This window comes from Cryptotermes secundus, unplaced genomic scaffold (genome assembly GCF_002891405.2).
Source record: "Cryptotermes secundus unplaced genomic scaffold, Csec_1.0 scaffold678, whole genome shotgun sequence".
Classification (NCBI taxonomy): Eukaryota; Metazoa; Arthropoda; class Insecta; order Blattodea; family Kalotermitidae; genus Cryptotermes; species Cryptotermes secundus.
This window is the reverse complement of record NW_019742973.1, coordinates 601,426-627,188: the sequence shown is the minus strand read 5'-3', so window position 1 is coordinate 627,188 and position 25,763 is coordinate 601,426. Positions and strand designations below refer to the sequence as shown.

Genomic DNA, 25,763 nt, shown 5'->3' with positions numbered 1-25,763 from the left:
TCAGGAAATCTGTCGCTGTCAGCAGCTACAGCTCTCGATCAGGAAATCTGTCGCTGTCAGCAGCTACAGCTCTCCATCAGGAAATCTATTGCTGTCAGCAGCTACAGCTCTCGATTACGAAATGTGATGATCCTGTCAGCAGTTATAGCTCTCGATCATGAAATGTGATGATCCTGTCGGCAGCTACAGCTCTCCATCACGAAATGTGATGATCCTGTCAGCAGCTACAGCTCTCGATCAGGAAATCTGTCGCTGACAGTAGCCCCAATTTTCGATCAGACGAATTCTCATGCTTCCATGCGATATATCAGCAGATGTGGCTTAGATCCGCCACTGCACCATAACGAGCAGAACAAAGCTACGCTTGTTTATTCACAAGGATAATGGCCATGATGAAACATGACCAGATTCGAACCAGTAAGTATCGAAGTACAAGGACTCGGACATAACGAATTTCATCGCGTGCCCCGAAAACAAAGGAATATTTGAACAGCCGTTTCGCATGTAAAACACACAGTTTTTAAAGAAGTGAACATCGCGGGCCAACGTTGCAGCTTCCTGCGATACCGACTCTAATTGTTTCCGTCGCGTGTTGAGCCGCCATTACCCTGAGAGCTCTTTTCTCTTTAGTCAAGATAAGCATCTCCACTTCTCAGCTCCGGCAGAACAAAGAATAAATCAAACCTCGGAGTGTTGTAGCACTGCCGGTTAGGTGCTAACGATCGATTAGCATAAACAGGCGTCTCATGCTGACAGGATGTCAGTAATCAGTAAATTAATCTGCTCCAAAACGACGCGGAGGGGATCAATTAACCATTTAAAACACACTGGTTACTATATGTACCACCTGCTCACACAGTGTACTCCTCTGTTTCGCATGATTCTCACAAGGGCATATGTTTCCCTGGTTGGTTTTTATGAGGACATAGTGTACTCCCTGTGCTACCTATGCGCTAAGAATATTTAGAAGAACTGAAAGATCCTATTGTGGACACCCAGACTAATGAGCACTGCTCAGGTTTCGGGTAACTTGCATGCTCGAACCTGAAATGCCATGCTGCTGACTTCCCCCCCCCCCAAAAAAAAAAAACATTGTAGAACACAGACAAGAAACGCATACGCCTTACTGTAACGATCATACGACGAAACACATCGTGAAAATTGCACACCCAATATACCACACATTAACAGCCCGTATATCATAGAAACTTGTCTCTGGGCTCCACGACCGGGCTTACTACGTAGAGAGCCTCTACACAGAGATCACCAAGCGACACACATGTCCAATGTCTACACTGTAGCACTAGAAACTTAGTATTTAAGTTGGCATACAGATTTCTTAACCTCCCGTACTAAATTCTTTAAACACATCTTTTCAAAACTTTTAAAAATGTTTCTAATATTCCATAATATATTCAGCACTTTATAAACCTCGATATAGGGTATATTTCTATATTTTATCACTTATCTTATTTTGTACCTTCTACTTTAATTATAACACCAACTTGAGGCAAAAAATGTTATGTTAGTATATAATACGGTACGTTGCACTGATACGGATCCATATCGGTAGCTCAGTAACTGTGCATATTCTTATTCCATCCTTATGATGGCCTTGTACGGCCGAAACATGTAGCAGGAATGTAGAAGTAGCTACATGTAGCAGTGAGTATATCTGTTGTGTGGCGGCTAACCTCATTCCTATATATACACCACGTCTCCACTACAAAGCCCAGCCGGTTACTGCTGTGTAGGGAAACAGCCGCTGTTTATTGTGAGAACTGTATGGAACACACAGATACACTCTGTGGGCAGAATGCAGTATATATAAGAATTCAGTCCGTACCTCACAGGAAACATTACGTCTCCGCTACAAAGCCCAGCCGGTTACTGCTGTTTAGGGAAACAGCCGCTGTTTACTGTGAGAACCGTACGGAACACACAGATATACTTTGTGGGCAGAATGCAGTATATATAAGAATTCAGTCCGTACCTCATAGGAAACATTACGTCTCCGCTACAAAGCCCAACCGGTTACTGCTGTTTAGGGAAACAGCCGCTGTTTACCGTGAGAACCATATGGAACATACAGATACACTCTGTGGGCAGAATGCAGAGTTCTTTTTTAATTTTAAAGCATGTGGTGTATTATGAGAAGGTTCAAAACGTGTTTTGTTCAATATACGAGTATATTATTAGGATCAATAAATGAGGGATTGTGAGACTGACGGGCATGTAGCACGCATGAGAGTGAGTTTAACCAGAAAATCTGAGAGGGATAGAATTTTTAGGAAACTCAAGCGTGGATAGGACATAATACTGAAACAGCATAGGGCCGATCGACAGGCTGTTGTGAACAAGATAATGAACCTTCGGGTTCCATAGAGCGAGGGGTACTTCTTGTGTATGTGAGCGACTGTCAGCTTCCTCTGCTGTGCGGAGTTGGGTGCCGAGAGAGCAGACACAAAGCGGGAGGGGGGGGGGGGCGGCCGGAAGTGCGTGCAGTGGATCCCGGAACCACAAATGACATGTCGTTTAATGCCACATTGTCTAACTGCATTCATACGAATTTATTTGGCCTATAGGCCCTTAATGACGTCTGGGCGGTGGGAACGCTTCCTGCAAGCTTTCTCTCAACCTCGATACTTGTCAGTAATGATCACGTTGCCATAGCAACATAGCAGCTCTACAGTCGGAGGTCCAGGCATGCCTGAAGCAACAGGCCACGACCATTTCCACCTACATCCCTGCCACTTCATTATTCAGAAGAAATCTACTGAATATGTCGCTCTCACTTCTAGGAGGTCTTCGGATCGACACTCGGCCTGGACACCGCCCACACTTACTGAGGCATTTAGTGATTATCCTCAGTCATTACAGGCAAATTTCTGGACACTATCTCGACAGAACTCTGCATTTTCCTCAGAGAGTGTATCTGTGTGTTCCGTGTGGTTCTCACAGTAAACAGCGGCTGTTTCCCTAAACAGCAGTAACCGGTTGGGCTTTGTAGCGGAGATGTAATGTTTCCTGAGAGGTGCGAACTGAATTCTTATATATACTGCATTCTGCCCACAGAGTGTATCTGTGTGTTCCGTGTGGTTCTCACAGTAAACAGCGGCTGTTTCCCTAAACAGCAGTAACCGGTTGGGCTTTGTAGCGGAGACGTAATGTTTCCTGTGAGGTACGGACTGAACATAAGAACTTTAAGCAGACCTCGTAATTTAGATTCAAGAAAAATAAACACCTCTGGCTCAAAGCCCACCAAATTACATTTCTAAATTATGCAATTCCGGAAATCAAATCCCCGCAGAGGCTGTCTCAAGCCAGTGCTTCTAGCCATCCTAACTTTTTCACTTTCATACTGCTCTTATCAGAAGGACGAGCGCAGAGGTCTGGCAATCTTGTAACAAAATGACGCACTTTCTCCTCCTCAAATTCATTCTGCAAAAGGTCAAGGGATTGAAGCTCCACTCACCATACTCAAAATTCAATCTTAATACCTAACAATGAAAGAACACGAAATACAGGTTTCAAGCTCTTCTGCATGAACTGACGACAGCTGATGACAGAGAGACGACTGCTGAATTTATCGCGAAGGACTTCCAAAATAAAAAATCAACCAACGTCGTGCAGCTACTCAGGAACTTCCCGAACGTTCATTACCGTGCCCTCTCAGAAGCTTCGACTCATTTATTCTGAAGACTTTGCGAAACTTTGGACCGGAGTCCACTGAACTGGCAATGGGGGTGGTAAACTGGGTTACCGTTTCACAGCTAAGCCCTTACGTAATTAGTAAACATATTCAATGTCGAGCAGGGAGCAAAACCTTCCGAACTGTAAGTCGATTTTAACCAAACTTGGCACAGTGGGCAGAGGAAGATGAACTCGGAGCGTGGGAAATGAAACCGCAAAGTAAAATGGCGTAAATGAGATATGGAAATTGCGGGGCCCGCGGCCGAGAATTTGCCCACACATGTGAAATTACAGAGGAATGCCCAAGATGGCGTACAAGAGCATGATTGGTGGGGGTGGAGCCCCATCACGATTTGTAATACGCGAGTTGGAAGATCAACATCTCACTCAAATTGCTACCTCCGACAAGTACCAATTTATTGTCCTTGCTTCGTGCGTGCCTCTCAGGGTTGCACAAAGTATGGCCCTTAGGATCAGGGCAACGAAACATGCGAGCAGGTGCGAAGGTGCAGCGGTCAAAGTAGCACCGAGGCAAACGTCAGTGGTATGATTTTGTTGATGCGGTGATGAAGCTGCGTGTGAGGAGAGCAACTGAACTGGGTGGAAGAGCTGTACATCCCTCTGGTCGGTGGACACGACCAGCCAATGCGGGGCCATTCCGCTGAGAGAGCATCCCTCGGATTGGCTGCATCGGTCCCGTAATTACGCCGTATCCATCCCCTGGCCATTACACAGTAATGACATGTTCCTGAATTAAAATAATGAAACGAGCACTTTGCTGAGGGGCCACAGGCCGCCGCAAACTGCAGGTCCCTTGCCGACACGGCGCGCAGGACAGCGGGAACAGCGCTGCAAGGGCAGGTACTGCAAGTTTGCCGAGGCCTCTACCGCTAATCGCATATAATGGCCCCCGCTTTCTCATCGTGTGTCGTTATTTTCAAGATCAGAGAAGGACAAACTTAACCACTGGGATGTGTACTGCACCATGGCACGAATAAGTTGTTCATTAAAGTCATTATAGGTTCGTGAACAGGTCCAGGCGGGCGGCGACCGTCCGGAAAACATGAGACAATCACCCGCTTTCACCCACAGGTTCAGCACCACGAATACAAAAGCCGACAATTTCATCGTACTCTAAATCTAGTCACATTCCTTCAGCGTATTCTCCTGACATCCATCTCAAGCTTTCATTTGATACAGAGCAAGAAATGCTAATATAACGGTAACGTCGTGTGTCAGCCCATCTCCGTGCATCAGATGTGACAGAAAAACAGGCCGTGGAGGCCCATAGGTCAGTGAGACGTCGAGGCTCCCACATTTTCTAGACAACTGACACACGGATGGCGGTGAGGCTATCAGGAAGATTTCTTGTACTCATTTCTGTTAGAGACTGAGTAGACCCCAGCGCCATAGTGCGGCTGGAAGGATTAGGTCAATTGAAAACTGCAATGACTTCATCGGAAATCGAACCCGCGACCTTCGGCTAGCAGCACAGTTCCTCAAGCAACTATTTTCCGCCGGATGTTTTCTGGCAGACCTGTGCAAGCCAGGTGCTCCATCTCTGCGTAATGATAACGCAAGCGGCTAGACACAGCGTCTCGCTGTAATCACACGCTGTCGCAGCTTCATTAATTCGGCCGCGGACCTCCCGATCCCAAGCCTCAAAGTGGACCAAACATCCTTGCAAGAAGTTCTGTGAAGAGCCTGCACGCGCTGTATTCGTACAGGCGGACAAAAGGAACAGCATGTCGATTGGAATCAAGTGGCACCGGAAACAACGTGCTAGCAGCCTTCCTGAACACTGGCTGCCAGTAACTGTCAGCTGAATACGGCACAAGCCGTTGGCTGCAGCCTCAGTATTGCGCTCCGCCGCCATGTTTAAAAAACAACGAACACAACCTTCCTGCTTTCGTGCCTCAATTACCATATTTCGTAATACGATTCACTAATTATTATAGGAAAATTTGGCAACTCCGTCCAGTGTGACTCAGTATATATTTGCATGTTTCGGTCAGAAAGCAACATGTTAGGAACTGCTATTACATAGATCACAGTACATAAGCTTAAAGTGTTGTATACACATTTTCAATTATTAACGTTAAATAGCTGTTTAAGTAAATAATGTATTATTAACGTTCTTCATATTGGGGTGTCATTTACCGTCCTCTGAGGTCCGGGTAGCGTTGTTTCCCCCTTTTTATATGATCTGTGTTGTTGTCAAGTTGTTTCTCTGCCCTTGTGTATTGGGGCACAACTGACCGAAACATGTAAATATATACCGAGTCACACTGGACGGTGTTGTCAAATTATTTTATAATAATTAACTAGCGTCACGGGCCACAATGAATAAAGCTAAACGAGTCACGGAATTCATCGCGAAATTAAGTGCGCGCCCCAACTCTCCAGAGGAGTATAACTGTGGAATGTGAGGGCCTACATGGAGTCGCACCTCCAAATGTGGTACCTTGTATCGGGTTTATCCCACCTGTGCTTAACTTAACGCAACCTATTTTTTATTTTTTAATTTCTTGGGGTGGGGTGAGACTGAGTCCGCTTTGTACGTTGGCCACTACTGGCCTATTGCACCAGCCCGGATGATAGATGAGCATGTAACACTTGGTGTAATGAGAATTGGTAGGGGAAACCGAAATACTCTGAGGAAAACCTGTCTCACTGCCAATCTGTCTACCACAAATCCAACATGACCTGACCTGGGCTCGAACGCAGACCGCCGGTGACTAACAGCCTGGGCTATAACCTAAGCATTTATCAAACTAAACTAAAAGAAACGCCGCAGTGGCAATGATATCACCGTACATGATAAATACAGGAGCATATATTGGCCACCAGACTTGCTACACTTGTCTCGACCGCCAGTGATACAGTGACGCCTCGAGAAGTGCCAAGAGGCAGTCAGGCCAACAAGAAGCATGTTTGCTTTGCAAATTGGCCCATTGTGTCCACAGTTAAGCTATGATTAGCCGCCCGATGCTAATCTCGCTCACACTTCCCGTGTAATTAAATAACGTTCGGAACTGGTCACGATGGTTGGGTCTGGCGAGGGTACGCGTTCCCATGCTAGCCAGCTGCTGTGTTGCTGCTCGCTAACTCGGACAGTATGTTGGACACTGGCCAGCCTCCACATAAGCGCACACAACATTTAGGGCGGGGAACACCTGCATTCATTTCCGAAAAGCCGTGAAAATTACACACACCTCAGACAACGGAAAATCGAATCGAAAGGTAAACACAGAAGAAGCTTGTTGCAGCTGAGTCTCTTCCACGGAGACAAGCGTATCCTCCATGGGGCTGGGTGCCCATATCAGTGACATCAGGGCAGCAAGGAACGCGTGTAGACTCAGGATTATATCAGTGACAGCAGGGCCGCAAGGAACGCGTGTAGACTTGGGAGCCTTATATCAGTGACATCAGGGCCGCAAGGAACGCATGTAGACTCAGGAGCCTTATATCAGTGACACCAGGGGCGCAAGGAACGCATGTAGACTCGGGAGCCTTATATCAGTGACATCAGGGCCGCAAGGAACGCGTGTAGACTCAGGAGCCTTATATCAGTGACAGCAGAGAAACAATGAACGCGTGTAGACTCAGGAGCCTACTCTCAGCCGACTACGACTCTACAGCCTTGTTCTGCACGGGGGTAAACCCGGGTCTCCCACTACACAAAACCATGGGACAGAACAGCTCAGTGTCTCCTGAGGTGTGTTGGACATGTAGCACGTACAGACATTCATGGGCCCCATATGTCGTCCTTGTTCAGAGAGAGTAGGACTACTTGAGAGACCCAGTCGTAGATGGAATGTTGTTAACATATGAAGGCGTGCTGGGACCAAACTGAGTCACCGTGACGACAATGTGACTGAGCTGGCTGCAGAGTTCTGGTGACCGCACTTGGAGGTTACTGGTTTCTCGACTCTCTGCAGACGTTTCGGGAACTGCACAGGTGTCCGTTTCCGCGATGGCTGGCAGGCGTGACGAGCGAACTGGATCCCATGGTCGCTGCAACGCACAATTCCTACATTTTGCAACTGGCGGTCTAACTTAACGCCAATGGCTCGACGCCCACAAGAGCGTCGTCTGAGTGCCGCCGTACAGACTGGGTCTCAATCACTTCGTACCAGCCCCGGCTGGACGCGGCCCCTTCACAGGGTGACCAACAATCAAATTGAAAACAACGAGAACCTCTAGCTCGACAGCCGTACATACTGGTAATCATACTGAAACAATTTCATAAATATTTCTGCCTTCTTTGTTCTGTGTTGCGGGCGGCGATACGAAACAGGGACGAGATAAGATGAAAGTTACGTTGCATATTACTCCTTCATTCGGTGGGGTTTCCTCATCGAAATTCTGCATGCACATTCACTATCCTATACCGATGTTATAGGTGGAAATTAATTCATTTCTTTATTCAGTTTCAAGGTTTATTCACAAGGTTTGTTACTGAATAAAGGTAACACTACTAACACATAGCGATAGCGACGGCCGTGAGACAGGAGGCAGCAGAGAATAAGCTGACAGTTGCGGTACCTGCTCTCCACGATCTCACAGCAATCACCATGAAGAGTTGAGTCCTCTGGGATATAACGCTGTTTAGTCTGGTGAAAGTCAATAAACGTTTCGGAGGAACATATCGTCTCCATCTTCAGAGCTGAAGGATAAGTGAAACAACTATCATGAGTAAATTCCCGCCTTCTGAGTTTGTGTTACTGGTCCCTATCCTGAGCCAGATGAATCCAGTCTAAGATGCATTTTAATATTATCATTACATCTCCACCGAGATCTCATGTTTTCCCTTATCCAGTCTAAGATGCATTTTAATATTATCATTACATCTCCACCGAGATCTCATGTTTTCCCTTNTAAGATGCATTTTAATATTATCATTACATCTCCACCGAGATCTCATGTTTCCTTTAAAGAAGCAACTTATCATCATAACACTGCGCGGCACAGATTTCCCCGTGATTGCGCCCGGTGGGAGGGGCGTCTTAACTGCACCGCATTCTTTAATGGTTAGGCGCATCGGTGACGTCACACAAATCAATTAGACACGCCCCACCGCTCACGGCCGGCGATTGGTCGGCTGGGGCCCGTGGAGCGCGATTGGTCACTTCCGCCCGAGGATGGGCCGAGCTCGCAAGATGGCCGCCAGAGGCGCGACGGTCGCGCGGGCGGCGAGATCAGTCGCTGAGTTGAGCGAGGGCAGTGCGCGTCGCAGGAACCTAGTGTCGGTCTGTTTAGCTGTCAAGTGGTGATTCAGGCAAAGGCGGGCGAGTCGTGGTGATGCGCGAGTGACGTGTGTCGGATGGTGATCGTGCTGGAGCCCAGCACGGGACGGGGTGGTGCGGGGGGAATGACGGTCGACGATATGACTATCAGCAGCGGCAAGCAGGACGCCTCCCCGCATCACCACCAGACCACGAGGTCTCGCTTCATGATAACGGACATCCTGTCGAGCGGGCCGCGCTCACCCTGCAGTTCGCCGGCCTCCAGCAGCGAGGGCCCGCGAGACCTCTCGCTGCACTGCCGAGGAGAGGACAGCGACGGGCACGAGAGCGGCACGGACAGTGGGCTGCCGGGGGAGACCTCCAGCGTCTGCTCCAACGGTGAGTCTCTCCGTGAGACCAGGTCTTTTGTCAGTACGGCCTAGTTACTCGTAGTGTGCGGTAAAACGGTGCTGGACGCCGTCCCTAGTCAGTAAGACCGTGCCAGATCTTGTTAGTGTGCGGTGAAACGGCACTAGACATTGTCCCTAGTCAGCCAGACGGTGCCAGGCCTAGTTATTATGCGGTAAAACGGTGCTAGACGCCGTCTCTAGTCAGCAAGACGGTGCCAGGCCTAATTATTATGCGGTAAAACAGTGCTAGACGCCGTCCGTAGTAGGCAAGACGGCACCAGACCTGGTTCTTATGCGGTAAAATAATGCTAGACACCGTCCCTAGTCAGCAAAACGGTGCCAGACATAATTATTATGCGGTAGAACGCTGCTAGACACCGTATCTAGTCAGCAATACGCCGCTAGACACCATCCCTAGTCAGTAAGACCGTACCAGTCCTAGTTATTGTCAGGTAAAACGGCGCTAGACATCGTCCCTAGTCAGCCAGACGGTGTCAGACCTAGTTATTGCGCGGTAAACCGGCGCTAGACACCGTCCCTAGTCAGCAAGACGGTGCCAAAAGCGTCCGTAGTCAGCAAGATGGCTCCAGAACCCGCCCGTAACAGTATGTGAGGACTAAATGCCCGGTTGCTAGGTTTTTAAGCAATCAATCTTATGTGTTCGCGCTACAGCGGCCCTGACAAGGTACAGAAGCCTACTCTTGCTATGTGTGAATTAGTTGATATGTTGCCGTTAACCCTTTCCATGCTGAGCTAGAGTTACAAAACAAATGTATCATTTTGCTTTCGTGTTTCCACGCGATCTTCTAATTTCCATTGTTAGCAGCACACACACAGTGTGGGCTTAATCACGAAACTTGACTTTATATAGGCTAGGCCTATTATTAGAATAACTAAAAATGGTCCGTGTTTCTAAACAATATATCTCGGTCATATCATTCAGGAGGTGTGCAATAAATTAGCCGCTCTCTGCAGTTGGCACATAACAATTACTGTATTCTGGTTGCTAGGAAACGTATCATTGTGGTCGCTTAATTCTCCGCTTCCTCGCAGTTAGGTTCATATCGCTTCTCATCCTTCAGAAACAAATTGAGCCCGTTTCTAGAGTGTCACTGACCCCACAACTCGCTGGGAACTAAGCGACTACATGGAGAAGACTCCTTATAGTCCCTCAGCTGGTCAAACATTCCCGCCTCTAATGGAAACCGAGGTCTCATGACCGTGTTCACAACAGCGTGCCACCCGGTCCTGCCCCGAGCCAGATGAATCCAGGCCTCATACGGAATTTGTTTAGGTACAATGTCTCGGTCTCCCCTCCTGTCAGATATTTGCACTGAAATTTCGCGTGCATTTCTCATTTCCTTTATGCGCGCTACATGTCCCAATAGGCCATGTGGTTTTGCTGGTAAGTCCCGCCTGTGTTTGGTAGGTACGCCTATCCCCAGTCCACGGCGGGAACCGGGGATTGCACTGAACACACGGGGCTGCCTACTCATAGCGTTACTTTCCCTCAGAGACGTTTTGGCAAAGCGCAAACCAACGGAATTCGAACACGTGTACTCTTGAGCACGTAAATCTAGTTTGTATGTTTAAAGCAGTTTAATTATCTCTGAACTGTTTATCTGAAGCGGTGTCATTTCATACATACGGCAAGGTGTGTAAGGCCTGTTATCTCATTGTTTATTTGAGGCACTGTAAATTTAAACATCGGAGAAGATGTGTAAGGCCTGTTATCTCATTGTTTATTTGACGTACTGTAAATTTAAACATCCGGGAAGGTGTGCATCTCACCGTTTATTTGAGGCACTATAAATTTAATCACCAGGGAAAGTGCTCAAGGCCTGTTATCTCACCGTTTATTTGACGTATTGCAAATTCAGACATCCGAGGAGGTACTCAAGCCCTTGAGAGGAAATTCTCGCTGTTTATTTGACGCAGTGTGAGTTCAAACATCCTTCCTTGCACTCAAACTGCCCTGCATACCATTACAAATATTCAGGGGTTGGCTTCTGGCTTTGACCGGGGGGGGGGGCAGCAGGCTATTGGAAGATGCGGGGTTTGAGCTTCGACCATCCTAAGGTTTCTCTCAGCCCTGCAGTCGCCATAGGCCACCACCATCGCATCCTCATGCCATGTAACATTACATAAGGGAGCCTCTGCAGCTGATACCGGCCTTCAGCTGTTCACTTTCCTTCCAACAGCGAGCCCACAGAGCGACTTATCCGCAATTTCTCCGCAAGCAACGCATTCTGAGCTTACATTCTGTGCAGACAATGCTCGGACCGACTTTCACATAATTAGAACGTCTCATAATTGGAAAAGGAATAGCTACAAATCCGTAGAAAGTTACACCGCGCCAATTAATATTAAACTTTCACTGCCTCATGCCATTTTTCTATTCAATGAATCGGCTAACGCACGCGGGTAGCGTAAACCATTGATCGATACGGAGCAGTGTCATCTCCCGCTGGGCCCCAACCAGCATCTCTCGGCCGCTTCTGAGGAAAACCAAGCCTACATGTCCGACCCTGTAATGAGTAGGCCTAAATCGGACGTCGTTTTCGCGCCTCGCTGCTCCCAGCATTGCGAACCAAGGACGAGACTGAAGGATAACATTAATGTCTATCTTACGAACAATTTCCTCAAGTGAAATGGTGGCGGGTTTCTGTAAGTGAACCTCCGGGACCGGCTGCTAAGGGAATTTACAGCCGCACTTACCAGCTAACAGTTAGCGTATGTAGAATGTCCAACTCATCTGGCGAGTGACAGAGCCCCACTGGGGGCACCATGTCAACACGGTAACAAGAAATCTCTTACAGAAATTTTAGCTTGTCGTAACGGTGACAATGAACATTACTGAAGACTTGCAATGTAACACCGTATATTATGACAGAATTACCAACCTTTCTGGAGAATTTGGTGCCTCCACCTTCAGGGAATTACAGCAAGGCGCGCGCTCCACCGATGAGGCAGCGGGAAGCCCCATGATAGAAGGATACGCTGGCGTAAGAGGCAGCTGTGGCGGGTATAACTCCACGAGCTCCCAAACTTTGTTCATTTTAAATCGGCAGTACTGTCCAAAGCCCACACCAGCGCAGCGAAGGGTTCGAAGGACCAACGCCCACTTTAAAATCAACCCCGTAAAGAAGGACTTTTTCTAAATAATACGTATATAAACATTCAGTCCGTACCTCACAGGAAACATTACGTCTCCGCTACAAAGCCCAATCGGTTAACGCTGTTTAGGGAAACAGTCGCTGTTTATTGTGAGAACCATACGGAACACACAGATACACTCTGTGGGCAGAATGCAGTATATATAAGAATCCAGTCCGTACCTCACAGGAAACATTACGTCTCCGCTACAAAGCCCAGCCGGTTACTGCTGTTTAGGGAAACAGCCGCTGTTAATTATGAGAACCGTTCGGAACACACAGATACACTCTGTGGGCAGAATGCACAGTTTTAGTGTGTTAAAGCGGGCGGTACATATAGTTACCGCTGGGGTTTGAAGGGTTAGCACGCTAGGAAATGTGTGCACACAGCACCAGAGTTCTGGCGAATTCATTCGCGAATCGAATTTTCGTCAAAGCATGTTTAGGCGAGTTCGCGGCCACAAAGCGCCCCTTCCGTCCACATGCACGCATGAAGCAACTAGACTTTATCAGAATATGCTGACATAGTCCAATTTTGGTTAAAATATGACAGCAATAAGAGACTGCGTGTGCTTCTGCGCGCATCACTGAGCTACACACGCCGAACATATGAGTACTTCTTCCGTAAGCCCTGCGAATTTCTCTCAAATAGAGAGGACTCTGAAAGGGCGCTATGCGTACAGTTCCTGCGTGCAGTTTGCAGCCAGCTGCTCACGCTGGTTCCTCGATCGTGGACTTTTATTAAATACCCTGAAGATGGAGGCGATACGTTCCTACGAAACGTAGGTTTATACAATATCTACATGGCGCAAACCCTCAAATCTTACATAGTGGCTAGCTCTATCACTACTAGTCTGAGAGCTGCACACTTTGACGAACACTGGCAGGCCGAGTTATGAGATGACACAGCACAAGTACCCCCGCCGTGCATCGCGTATTATTTGCCGAGCCTCGTTTTTTCACCGCAGCTTCTGCTCCAAACATTTTTTCGCTCCGATAAACATTTCGCGGGCTGCGGCCGAAATAGCCACGTCTTCATGTAACGCCCGCTGTTGTTCTTGTTCTTGTTCGATTTAAACAAAAACTGTAACATGGCACGCAGGGTTTAGTAACATCCCCAGTTCGAGCTGTTACACGCGGACATGACAGCACAACCTGACAATACGCCCCAAAACAGAACCAATGAGCGGTGCTTCGTGACGCCAGGTCACGTGATATTCAGGCTGACAGTGTTCTCCACATTTCTCAAGCAATTCCAGGCGAACAGCCCATTACCATTTCCTTTCCGATCGTTTACAATTCGTCTGCCATGTCATATAACGCAGGGGCACGCGGTAGTGTAACTGGTTGAGGCACTATGCTACAAGCCGGAAGATGTCGGATTCAAGTCCCGATGAGGTCACTGTATTTTTTTTTTTTTTCAATTTACCTAATCCTTCCAGCCGCACTATGGCCCTGGGGTGGACTCAGCCTCTAACAGAAATGAGTACCAGGAATCTTCCTGTGGTTAAAGGATGGCCGGCGCGTAAGACTGAGAACATCACGGCCATCTGTGAGCCCACTGTCTAGAGAAAATGTGGGAACCTCGACTTCTCACAATTCTATGGACCTTCATGGTTTGTTATAGGGATAGCTTAACCTTACCTTTTTATGTAATATGATGCGCTGCTGGCTAAGCGCTATTTTCTCTGGTATCGCAACGCCCGAGGTGGCTCCCTTATGCTGCTAGGTGAAACAAACGTCTGCCCCCAATCGCCAATGGCTGGAGCTAACCGGCAGTAACACGCGTGAAGCTGGCAGAGACACAAGATGTGGCTCCTCATGGCTGCATAACAGGCCCATATGTACAAATTCTGTCTGCAACTGGACACTCAAAATTCTCCTTTACAAGTGACCAACCGGTTAACGCTGTTTATTACGAGAACCATGCGAAACAAGCAAACTGCGTCGTGGGCAGAATGCAGAGTTTTAGTCTGTTAAAGAACGTGGTAAAAAAATGTAAAGCTATCCCTGTAACAGGCCGTGCAGAACCATACGGTTGCGAGACGTCGAGGTTCCCATATTTTGTAGACAATCGGTTCACAGATGGCGGTGAGGTTGTCAGCCTTACGCGCCGGCCGCCCTTTAATCCACAAGAAGATTCTTGGTACTCATTTCTGTTAGAGGCTGAGTTGACCCCAGGGCCATAGTGCGGCTGGAAGGATTAGGTCAATTGAAAAATTCAATGACCTTATCGGGAATCGAATCTGTGACCTTCCGGTTCGTAACATAGGGCCTCAATCATACATATAGTAACGATTGTGGATTACCGGGTTCGATAATTTTTTTTATTTAACTCCAATAATTATACAATCTATCCATTAAGTGTGGATAATAAGTACATTCGATAAAATGACGTTGGAAAGAATCAAATAGCCTAATGACGAATCCGCTGCAACGCGCCGACGCGGGCCGAAGCAACCGCCTGCAGCAGCCGTGGCACCACGCCAAAGGCCACAGAACACTCGGCGCTCCGCACCGGCACGGACACAAATTTAGTGCTCACAAGAGACAAAACGCTGGGACACTACAGCACATGGGCACTGTGACGGGGTAAGAGACACGTACAGACCGTCCGCTGTGTAGGACGATTGGCAGGCTGTACACATCCGCATACAAGCAATATACGTGTATATGTCATTGCTGTGAACCTTCAAGTTCATCAGAATATCTAAATGTTCAGTCCGTACCTCACAGGAAACACAATCCGTGTGTCTCCGCTACAAAGCCCAACCGGTTAATGCCATTTAGGGAAACAGCCGCTGTTTACTGTGAGAACCACATAAAACACATATAGTAAGCCCGTCGCTAATTCAGATTAATTGGGAGGTCATCAGGATTAAGCGACAATCCGGATTGGTGAAGCAAAAAAGGAAAAATAAAGCCGTAAAAGACAAAGAAACTTAGAAAACAAAAGAAACGTTTAATAATATAAGTACTGCTGACGAAAATTTTAAAAAAATATATCATTGCTGCAATAACTTGCTTTGTCAGAAGCTGAAATCCAGGGTTTCTTTGATCCAGCTCAAGCCAATCTTGGATATTTGCTTGCGCTGTTTCAGTCTCTCCAGCTGCCCTCAGCACAGTCTGAAAGTCCTCTTGCTTTGTCAGATGCTGAAATCCAGGGCCTCCTTCATCCAGCTCAAGCCAATCTTGGATATTTGCTTGCGCGGTTTCAGTCTCTCCAGCTGCCCTCAGCACAGTCTGAAAGTCCTCTCGCTCTGTCAGAAGCTGAAATCCAGGGCCTCCTTCATCCAGCTGAAGCCAATTTTGGATATTTGCTTGCGCGATTTCAGTCTCTCCAGCTGCCCTCAGCACAGTCTGAAAGTCCTCTCGCTCTGTCAGAGGCTGAAATCCAGGGTCTCCTTCATCCAGCTGAAGCCAATCTTGGATATCTGCTTGCGCGGTTTCAGTCTCCAGCTGCCCTCAGCACAGTCTGAAAGCCCTCTCGCTCCTAAACCCCATGTGTCTTTTTAAAGTATGTACTTAACTGTGAAGAGAACTTTTCATTTTCCATATTTCGATCCGGATTAACTGTAACCGGATTAGCGAGGGCTTATTGTAAATACACTGTTCGGGTAAAATGCAGTTTTAAGAGTGTCTGAGCAGGTGGTACATATAGCTACCATGTCTTTTAAAAGTTAGCGTAAGTGATATGTTTCGCGTTGTCTTGAAGAGCAGGAACCCACCAGCTAGTTAACTACGTACAACAGGCGTAGGCATCTTCACTCCCTCGGTGGGGCGCGTAACAAGATACGAACCCTTATCCAACAAAGAGGGCAGAAACGGCTCTTAACGATCGTACGATTATGAAGGGATGGCGACGAGATAGGCAACTAGCAGACGTCAGCCTTCATTACCATTTACTTCTGATAGGCCCACCAGTCTTCTAGCGTACAACACAATCATTAAACGTGAAATCTCACTGACGTAAATCCTACACAGGATAACTCTGCCGCTACAGTCTTGTGGTTGGCGTGTCAACTTGCCGCTACAGTCTTGTGGTTGGTGTGTCAACTTGCCGCTACAGTCTTGTGGTTGGTGTGTCAACTTGCCGCTACAGTCTTGTGGTTGGTGTGTCAACTTGCCGCTACAGTCTTGTGGTTGGCGTGTCAACTTGCCGCTACAGTCTTGTGGTTGGCGTGTCAACTTGCCGCTACAGTCTTGTGGTTGGCGTGTCAACTTGCCGCTACAGTCTTGTGGTTGGTGTGTCAACTTCACCCAAGGGAAAGTTCAACAGAAAGAGAAACAATGGAACGCCTGGGATATTGTTGCGCCTCCGTACAAAACTGAATATTTCGGTAGCAGACACACATTTTGATACATCCTGTATTTTTATGCCGCGTTCACGTTCGAATTATTTTTTTTTAATTTATAAAATGGTTAATTTCTGAAAACCATGAGGAAACTGGAATTCGTGAATTTAAATCTAACGAACGGGAAATTCAATTCAATCACCCCGACGCCTTACAGTGCAGACAACAGAAGACCAAATTTCATCGAATTGGAGAGTACTACCTTGTCGGATATAACGCCGCGTAGTCAGCCTAAGATCAACCGACGTTTCGGATAAACATATCTCCTCCATCTTCAGGGTCGAAGAATAAGCCGAGCACGACATCGGCGTGAAAGCAGGTGGTAGCGTCGGTTGACTACGTGGAGTTATATGCCAGAAGAGAGAACTGTTCGTAACCACCGGCATCAGAGCCTGAGATCCTGCATTGATTGAAATGGGTTCTGATGCGGCCGAGCGGAAATGACCTCATTAGGGGCCACATGGTCCATGTGCGACACGACAGATACTCGTATATACATTTCCTTGCAACAATTCAAATTAGTTCCATATTCTTACGCTCTGAGATCAGCATCGGGTGCAATCACATCGTGAAATATCGCTGTCTCTATATGGTCACAAACACAAATATCGGCTCCAATGTCTTCCCCGCTACAAATGACATTTCTCGTTCAGAAACAACAATGAGGCCTCCTGCTGCTTTCAGTAACTCGGTATTTAAAAGTGTTACTGTGGGCGCAGTAGTGAGCGTGTTACCATGGATACAGCCCTCCATGTCACACGGGCCAATGTTTGAAACGTTCGCCACGCCGAACACACTTGAAGTGAGTCACCATTAGTAACCGTGCAATGTCACTGGACTCTGCATATTTCGGACAACTCTGCGACGGTGGCCACAGGACCTCTTGTCCAGCCAACTCCTTGGCAATGACGTCCTACCGTCAGTGAATGTGGTTCGGACAATTCTGCGACGGTGGCCACAGGACCTCTTGTCCAGCCAACTCCTTGGCAATGACGTCGCATGTGGTTCGGACAACTCTGCGACGGTGGCCACAGGACCTCTTGTCCAGCCAACTCCTTGGCAATGACGTCCTACCGTCAGTGAATGTGGTTCGGACAATTCTGCGACGGTGGCCACAGGACCTCTTGTCCAGCCAACTCCTTGGCAATGACGTCGCATGTGGTTCGGACAACTCTGCGACGGTGGCCACAGGACCTCTTGTCCAGCCAACTCCTTGGCAATGACGTCCTACCGTCAGTGAATGTGGTTCGGACAATTCTGCGACGGTGGCCACAGGACCTCTTGTCCAGCCAACTCCTTGGCAATGACGTCGCATGTGGTTCGGACAACTCTGCGACGGTGGCCACAGGACCTCTTGTCCAGCCAACTCCTTGGCAATGACGTCCTACCGTCAGTGAATGTGGTTCGGACAATTCTGCGACGGTGGCCACAGGACCTCTTGTCCAGCCAACTCCTTGGCAATGACGTCGCATGTGGTTCGGACAACTCTGCGACGGTGGCCACAGGACCTCTTGTCCAGCCAACTCCTTGGCAATGACGTCCTACCGTCAGTGAATGTGGTTCGGACAATTCTGCGACGGTGGCCACAGGACCTCTTGTCCAGCCAACTCCTTGGCAATGACGTCGCATGTGGTTCGGACAACTCTGCGACGGTGGCCACAGAACCTCTTGTCCAGCCAACTCCTTGGCAATGACGTCCTACCGTCTGTGCATGTGGTTCGGGCAACTCTGACGTAACATTACATTCTCCGCTTTGGGAGTTTAAGTTTCGAAACCACACGTGAGTTTTAACTCGTGCAATATAAGTTTCCATATTCATTCCAAAATCTTCGATTCCCCGTTATGCTGCCATGTTCAGATTAGTACCGGGTTGTCTAACTTCGGGTACTTAATATGGTTGGGCCTTTCAAGAACCCGAAATTAGGAACCTCTTTTTATATAGTCTCTGTGTCTCATTCACTCTCAGGTGGCCCATACAGAAACAAAGGACTGGACTGTAGACTCCGTGCAGACTGTAAAAGACAAGAAAATGGTGCTCCTGACAGGCCTACTTGTGCGGATACTGCACTCGATAAGCGGTCGAATATAAGAATATATTAATGTAACTTAATGTTAACTCCTGTTGAAAACCATGTTATTATTTTGCGTATATTAATGGAATTAATATTTTTCAAATACGACCCTTTCTTCTTTACAAAACTAATAATTTTGTAGGTACCGTGAACCTATGTTTCTCTTGTTTCTTTCGTTTCATTATGGTTTCTGTTTTCGAATTACGTAAACAACCCCTATCAGAAATCGGGCTACCATTTTCGCAGTTTTTTGCTTTCATTTAGTTTTTGAGAATGCGCCGCATAACAAGCACTACTTGCGCTATATGAACGTCACAAAGTACTAATGGTTCACGATTCTACCAGCAACAATCAAAAAGGCTCCTACATTAAGTATTCGAAATATGACGCCGTTACCCTGCCGCCATTGCAGCGCTCTGACGGCACAGTTCACGCCACCAGAGTCCAGCTGACAGAAACATAAATGTAAACACACAACACTTACCGAGCCCATGCAAACCGGTGTGCCACTGTAAGCCGCAGGTCTACGGCAATTCGCGTTGCCACAGAAACAGATCCAACTGCAGTCTCTGCTCGGCCGTCATTTCATGCCCGCACTGGGCCTCGTCTCTCCCGACCTCTTGCAGCAAAACCTGCTTACAAAGCATCGTCCGGCAGTCTGCAGATGCAACACAGTGCACAGTGTAAGCATATTTATGCTTCAAATCATTCTAATGCTCCCTGCGACTACATCTGCAAACTTTGTGTATCTACTTTTCCAGTAACACACACGTAGGCTATTTTGGCCACGGCCTTCTTACGTTCGGCCCCTTCTCATGAGGCGCGTTACAAAAGTAAACTAGGCCTGTACCAATAAAACTGTGCGTCAGACAAGGACAAGGCGAAGCCAGACACAGAAAATATACGAGGCTTAAACTTGGCGGTGGTCAAGTAACTAAGCTGCCGTTGTAGCATAAGATACGTAATATAGGCATGATCTGCTTTGCAAAGCGTGGACTGACAGAGGGCTTGTATATAGTGCACAAGGAAGACTTCTCAGTACCATGCTATATGTGCGATACATACGCTTGACAAACCCAAACATATTCCAAGGAGCAAACCCATCGTCGCGTCAGAGAGGAAGTTACATGAGGACTATGGCCGCAATGGTTCAGTTGCCAGAAGAAAATTGTGGTAGTTTTCTCGAGGGGCTTGGGGACAAGACAAACTGATTGGCGGTAAACCGCCAGTCGTAAAGCAACTCTGAGTTCCTGAGTGGTTGAGTCACTTGAGAGTTGCGGTCGTGAGAAGTGAGAAGCTGGTAGCTGAGGCCGGGGACATTTCGAGAACCCAGAGGAAGAGAAACGTCCGCCGTTAGAAGCCGTTACCAAGCAACGGCTAGTGAAGACTGAGAACACTTTATGTGTGCTGTAGTTACAATGATTTTTGGAGCGTGTAACTCAGTGAGACTATCATAGTTATTTGTAGTTACGCGTTCAACAAATCCTATTACCAATCCAAACCCCATCTATCGTCACTTACCACGTGACGTTATGTTTTGACACATCCTTTTGTTTCCGTGACATGCGGTGGCAGTGAGATAGGATTATTTTTTTTATTGCTAGTGGGGTGGGACTAAGTCCCTTGTACTGCGGCCACTTCTGGCCTATTGTACCAGCCCCCGATGATAGGTGAGGGTGATTGTGGAGCAATTGGTGGAATGAAGATTGGCAGAGGAAACCGAAGTACTCGGAGAAAACCTGCCCCAGCGCCACATTGTCCACCATAAATCCCACCTGAGCAGACCCGGGGGCCGCCGCGGTGGGAAGCCAGCGACTAACCAGTGAGATAGGAACTTAGATGCTAAACACACTCAGTTTCCATAAAGGGAAGCATTACTGCAACTGAAAACACATGCCTAGATGCTCGGAAGAGCAAGAGGGACACAAGGCTTCTTTGGCCAACAGACCTAACCAAGTTAGGCGCCATTGGTATTCCTGAAGGATACATCTCGTTCGTAGCACGGACGGAGTCTATGCTAAATACTGAGGTGGTAACCTTACAAAGAAACCGAGTGATGAACGCAATATGGCTGGGGCCATAACAGAGGAAACTGAGACTAGAGACAAAAGCGTCTCTCTTGCTCCGCATATGTAGCCACAATGAGTCAAATGAGCCTATATGGATTAAATTTGGTATGAGGGAAGTCCAGACGAAAATTTTCATGGACAATTTAATTTCGGCTAGCATCGGTAAGAAGTAAGTAACTTCTGGTTTGCAAGAAGCTGAAATTCAATTTCACTGGTTTCCTCGGAAATTACACTTAGGTTTTGCAGAGCCTGTGCTGACTCACATTTCTTGCTCCAACATTAATAATAACGTTAAGCAGATATGCTATTTCGGTTACGTAGGAAGTGGCGCTCTACATGTACTTACATAACCAACTCACTATGATACGTGTAGCAGAACGCAGCGGTACACAGACACTGCACCGCACTGTTCCCGTAGAGTGGCCGGCCTCAGCGCTAGACAGAAGGGAGACGTTCCGGCCACTTTATCCCTGTATCCACCAGATAGGTGGCTGGCCGGGAGCAGAATCCTTGGGAACACAATGTACACATCACGACGCTCCTGCCAGGATTCGCTCCCAGGTCTCTCATTTTTCGGGAAGACTACTTCTCGTAAGCGCTTTTAAATAACAGTGATAATAACAATAAAAACAGCGAAGCCCGAGACGCCGGCGTCGCGGCACCTGGGCCTAGCACACATACGAGAGCTGCAGAACATCGGGAGTTCCTTGCAAACAGCGTCAAGAATCATAGGAAGCCATTGTCGCGGGCGGCGGGCGGCGGGCGTCTCGCCGCAAGTTTCAGCAGTTCTCCAATGAAGGCTCCACCATGGAGCGACTCTACACACTCTTACCACTAAACATTAAAAGGCAAAGTTTCCCCTGCCTCATTAAGCATCACGCATGTAGACCCGTTGCTACGCAACGGCCGCGAAATTAGCAAGCTACACAACAGTTGTTGGTAGGTGATGGCCGCAAGAGACACGCAAGTAACAATAGAGCTGTTGGGAGCGTTGTTTTATAAGGTCCGTGCCGACGCTATATATAACGAGAAGCAGTTGCAATTACGACAGTCTTGAGATCGCAGTTAGAAGAGTAGGAGTTAGTTGCGGGACAGCTGCCGGCCAATAAGGACGTAAATACGTAGGCTGAGGAAGCTACGGCGTTGTAAGCCGTTACCAGGCAACAGCCGGTGAAGATATAGTAGAATGAGAAGACATTGCATGCTGTAGTGAACTGGAGAGTGAGTTGGAGTTGCTTGTAGTTACGGTCTGTAGCGTTCAATAAATCTGATTACCAACGCAAATCTTAACCTCGGCATTAGATAGGAGCGAATGCCCAGCTTCAGGCTGCGGACAACTAAACCCCTGTATCCACTTGATATAAGGCTGGCTGAGCCCCAGAGCCAGTATGTGCAATGTACAGAGGAACTGAACCCAGATTCCTCGGTCGTGAGGTCCATAGTTCAGTCCCTATACCAACTGAGCTATCGTGGTTCCTGAGAATGTCACGAAACTGCGCAAGATTACCCTGGGGAACATTAAACTGTGTAAATGCTGCGGCGTGTGGTTTCGGGGAACCCCCCCCCCCGGGACCCAAATCGGTCATCTGAAACTGAGCCGCGAATGTCGAAATGTTCAGGTTGGCGCAAGTCCATCCATAAGTTGCGCAGATAGCGAGATGCATGCCGCAGTGGCCATGATAACGCGAGGTGATAACAGTGAGACGTCGCAACAGCGCAAACAGCAAAGGCACTAATCATACAGCGCTCGAGGTTAATTGTTAAAAAAACTCCTACTGCGCAGGCCCCAATTATTAAAACTACATTTGAAAGGGCGGCAGCACCATCTCGTAGGTCAACCGGTTCTGGTTCCAAATGGCAGGCAAACCCATGTTAAAACCTGACTCAGGATCGCGTCCAATGGATGGCTTTGGCAATAGCGCGCTGAACCTTTGGGTTCTGTCAGAGAGTCAGTTATTTAGTAAGATGGATCTTAAGGAAACAGGTTGTGAGGCTGAGAGTGGATGGAACTGGCTCAGGATCGTGTCCAGTGGCGTGCTTTGTTAGTAGCGGTGTTCAACCTTTAGTCAAAGACAGGGTCAGAGTTACTTTACGACTGGCGGTTTACCACTAATCAGTTCGTCTTGGCGCCAAGCCCCCTGAGGCTCACGACCAGATTTATTTCAGCTGATCCCTTGCGGCAATTGTCCTTATGTAACATTCTCTCTGATGAGAAGAGAGGTTTGCCTCCTTGGAATATGTTTGGGTTTGCATACAAAATGTTAGTGAGAAGTCCTCCTTGTGCAGGATACACAAGCAGATCACGTTATCTTACTTATCTTATGCTACAACGGCAGTCTAGTCACTTGAACGGTCGTAAGCTTGACCGCCGCCAAGTTCAAGCCTTTTATATTTTTCAACCTTCGGGTTCTGCTGCCAGAGAATTATTTCGGAAGTTGATAACGTGTCAGCGTGTGTGCTGGGCTCCGAACCAGAGACCCGCACTTGCCATGCGTCGCCTCACGCGAACAATGCTGCTATCTGCGTGCGCATCGCATCATGTTAATATATATTACTTTTATATGACGCACGGGTAAGTCCATGTCGCCAGTAGGCCTACAATTACAGTCTTTGTATTTCCAGGTGGGTGCGCTCGCTCCAGAGAAAGTCCGTGTTCCATTGTGTTTTAATGCAGCGATATCACAACAGCTCATAACGTCGGCTCCCGCGATATTGCACCTCTTTTATACGTGAGCGTGGAAAATTAATTTCAAATTAACATCCTGGCGCAGGTAGCGCGGGGCGTTGTTATGGAGACGCATTGTTGACACGTCAGCCCGGCTGCGTAAGGCGATTAGAGCTACTGACACTTGGTCCAAGATGGCGCGCTAATCGGATCAAGGGGTCAGGGGAACAAATGGACAGGTTATGACAAAACTCGGCGTCAGTCAGGTAGCGGGGGCCAGAGCAGCTGCTGCCTAAGCAAACAATGGCGAGCCAGCAGCTTTTTGTTGCCGCCACGATGACTTTCAGAAAACTGAATGGTCGAACAAATAGCATTTTATACGGTAAGTCGCTACCGTGTATTATTTTCAAATAACACTCAAGTGGAAAGGATTGGACACCCCTCAAGTGGTTTTACGGTTAATGGTAGCGAGATTATTAAGTGGCGGGCTTTAAATCATTAGTCGGCGCTTTATTTCTTGTCATTACAGAAAGTGCGCGCTTAGAATTTGATGCAAGAAACGTCATTAGCTTGGTTGAAGGCTAATGGAGGATAAGTGGACACGTGAAATGCAACACATGGGAAAGGAACCCGTGACCAATTCCATGGCTTCAGATTCGCGACTGATGAGACGTCGTGAAATAAGCCTGCAAGTTTCATGGGCTGCAGATTGCTTCAAGTTTCAATGTTTCATATCTCCCGAAGGAAACCGAAGAATTGATCTCCGGCCCCGATCACGCGATCCTCTGATATTCGTGATATGGGAGTTCTTTATGGCAGTTGAGACGCACGGCGTCTGAATTATGTAAAAATAAGTTGAGTATGGCGTGACGCAGCTCGGCGTTGCTGCCCGCCGCTGCCCAATTTAGTTGGACACTGGCCACCGCGTGGGAAGATCAAGGCTTAACAAAGCAACGATAGTTCTTGCTGATCCTGCGGGATGGGCAGGGTATACAGCACGCAAAATTATGGTCATAAAACCTGAAGAAAAGGGCCTCTTGGAAACCGTAGCTGTTGATGGGAGAATAGGAAAATGGACCTCAATGGCTCTATTTGAATACCGCAATGAAACTCGGAGTTCACAAAAAGGTAGAGCAGGTAGAGGACTAACAGCTCGCCAGGAGTTACTGAGGTCCATTCCCTGCAGAGGGCAGCGTGACCAGACCGGCTGTTAGGCCACTCCGCCTCTTATCCAACAGCCCAATCTGTGCCGAGGTTGAGGTTCTACCGCCATGTGGAAGATAAGCTTATCTTTAAATTTTGTGACTCAGAATTTCACAAGAGAGATTACTCCGAAAGAAAGAGACAAATTGGTGAACCTGGTAAACGTTTGAGTGAAGACGAAACACGTTTAATATTTAGCGGAACAAGATTCGCTTCAGTTACAAAGCAAAGTAGAGCCCACACCCGGCTGTCTTAACAGGCGGCGACCTCCACCTGAAGTTGCTGATGCACAGTACACAGTCCCCTTTACTTCATGCCAAAATGAACGGTCCCCATCTAAGCCAAATAATCGCATTTTACCATCGGCCCGCAGGTACGATTAGAAGTTAAAGTCAGACTCAAAGTTAACATTATGTTACGACCGACAGTCATTCGGTCAGTCTGTCTTGGTGTCAAGCACCCATCTGGCGCCCCAAGACCGGATTCTTATCACTATCAGACAGAGGGTTTGTTGATGTGGGGCGCTTTCTCTGACGAGAGGAAGGGTCTGTCGTTCACAATTGTTGCTGGCCCTCGCCAGCACAGCCATTTTCGGTTCCAGAGTCCAATGAGACTCGTGACCATATTTTACTGTCTCAGATTCGAGATTTCTTTTCGTCGCCTCCTACGACTCGCAGGGTCACAGTGGGGTATTCGTCCCCGCCTCCACACGGGATTAGAGACTGAATTTCACCTAAATATTACATAAACATTCAGTCCGTACCTCACAGGAAACATTACGTCTCCTCTACAGAGCCCAACCGGTTACTGCTGTTTAGGGAAACAGTCGCTGTTTACTGTGAGAACCGTAAAGAACACACAGATACACTCTGTGGGCAGAATGCAGTATATATAAGAATTCAGTCCGTACCTC

General features: G+C 47.8%; 2 protein-coding genes across 2 annotated transcripts in view; one reads left to right on the top strand and one right to left on the bottom strand.

Annotated features, from left to right (window-relative positions):
- Positions 1-25,763, bottom strand: part of LOC111873638 — a 130,876-nt gene that overhangs the window by 79,176 nt on the left and 25,937 nt on the right. The gene's annotated exons all lie outside the window — the stretch shown is intronic.
- LOC111873635 (homeobox protein B-H1) overlaps positions 8,878-25,763 on the top strand; it is a 30,044-nt gene continuing 13,158 nt past the window's right edge. The window contains exon 1 of the mRNA XM_023868536.2: positions 8,878-9,320. Coding sequence (XP_023724304.1) covers positions 9,020-9,320 — 301 coding nt within the window. The 5' untranslated portion in view covers positions 8,878-9,019. The remainder of the gene's footprint in view (positions 9,321-25,763) is intronic.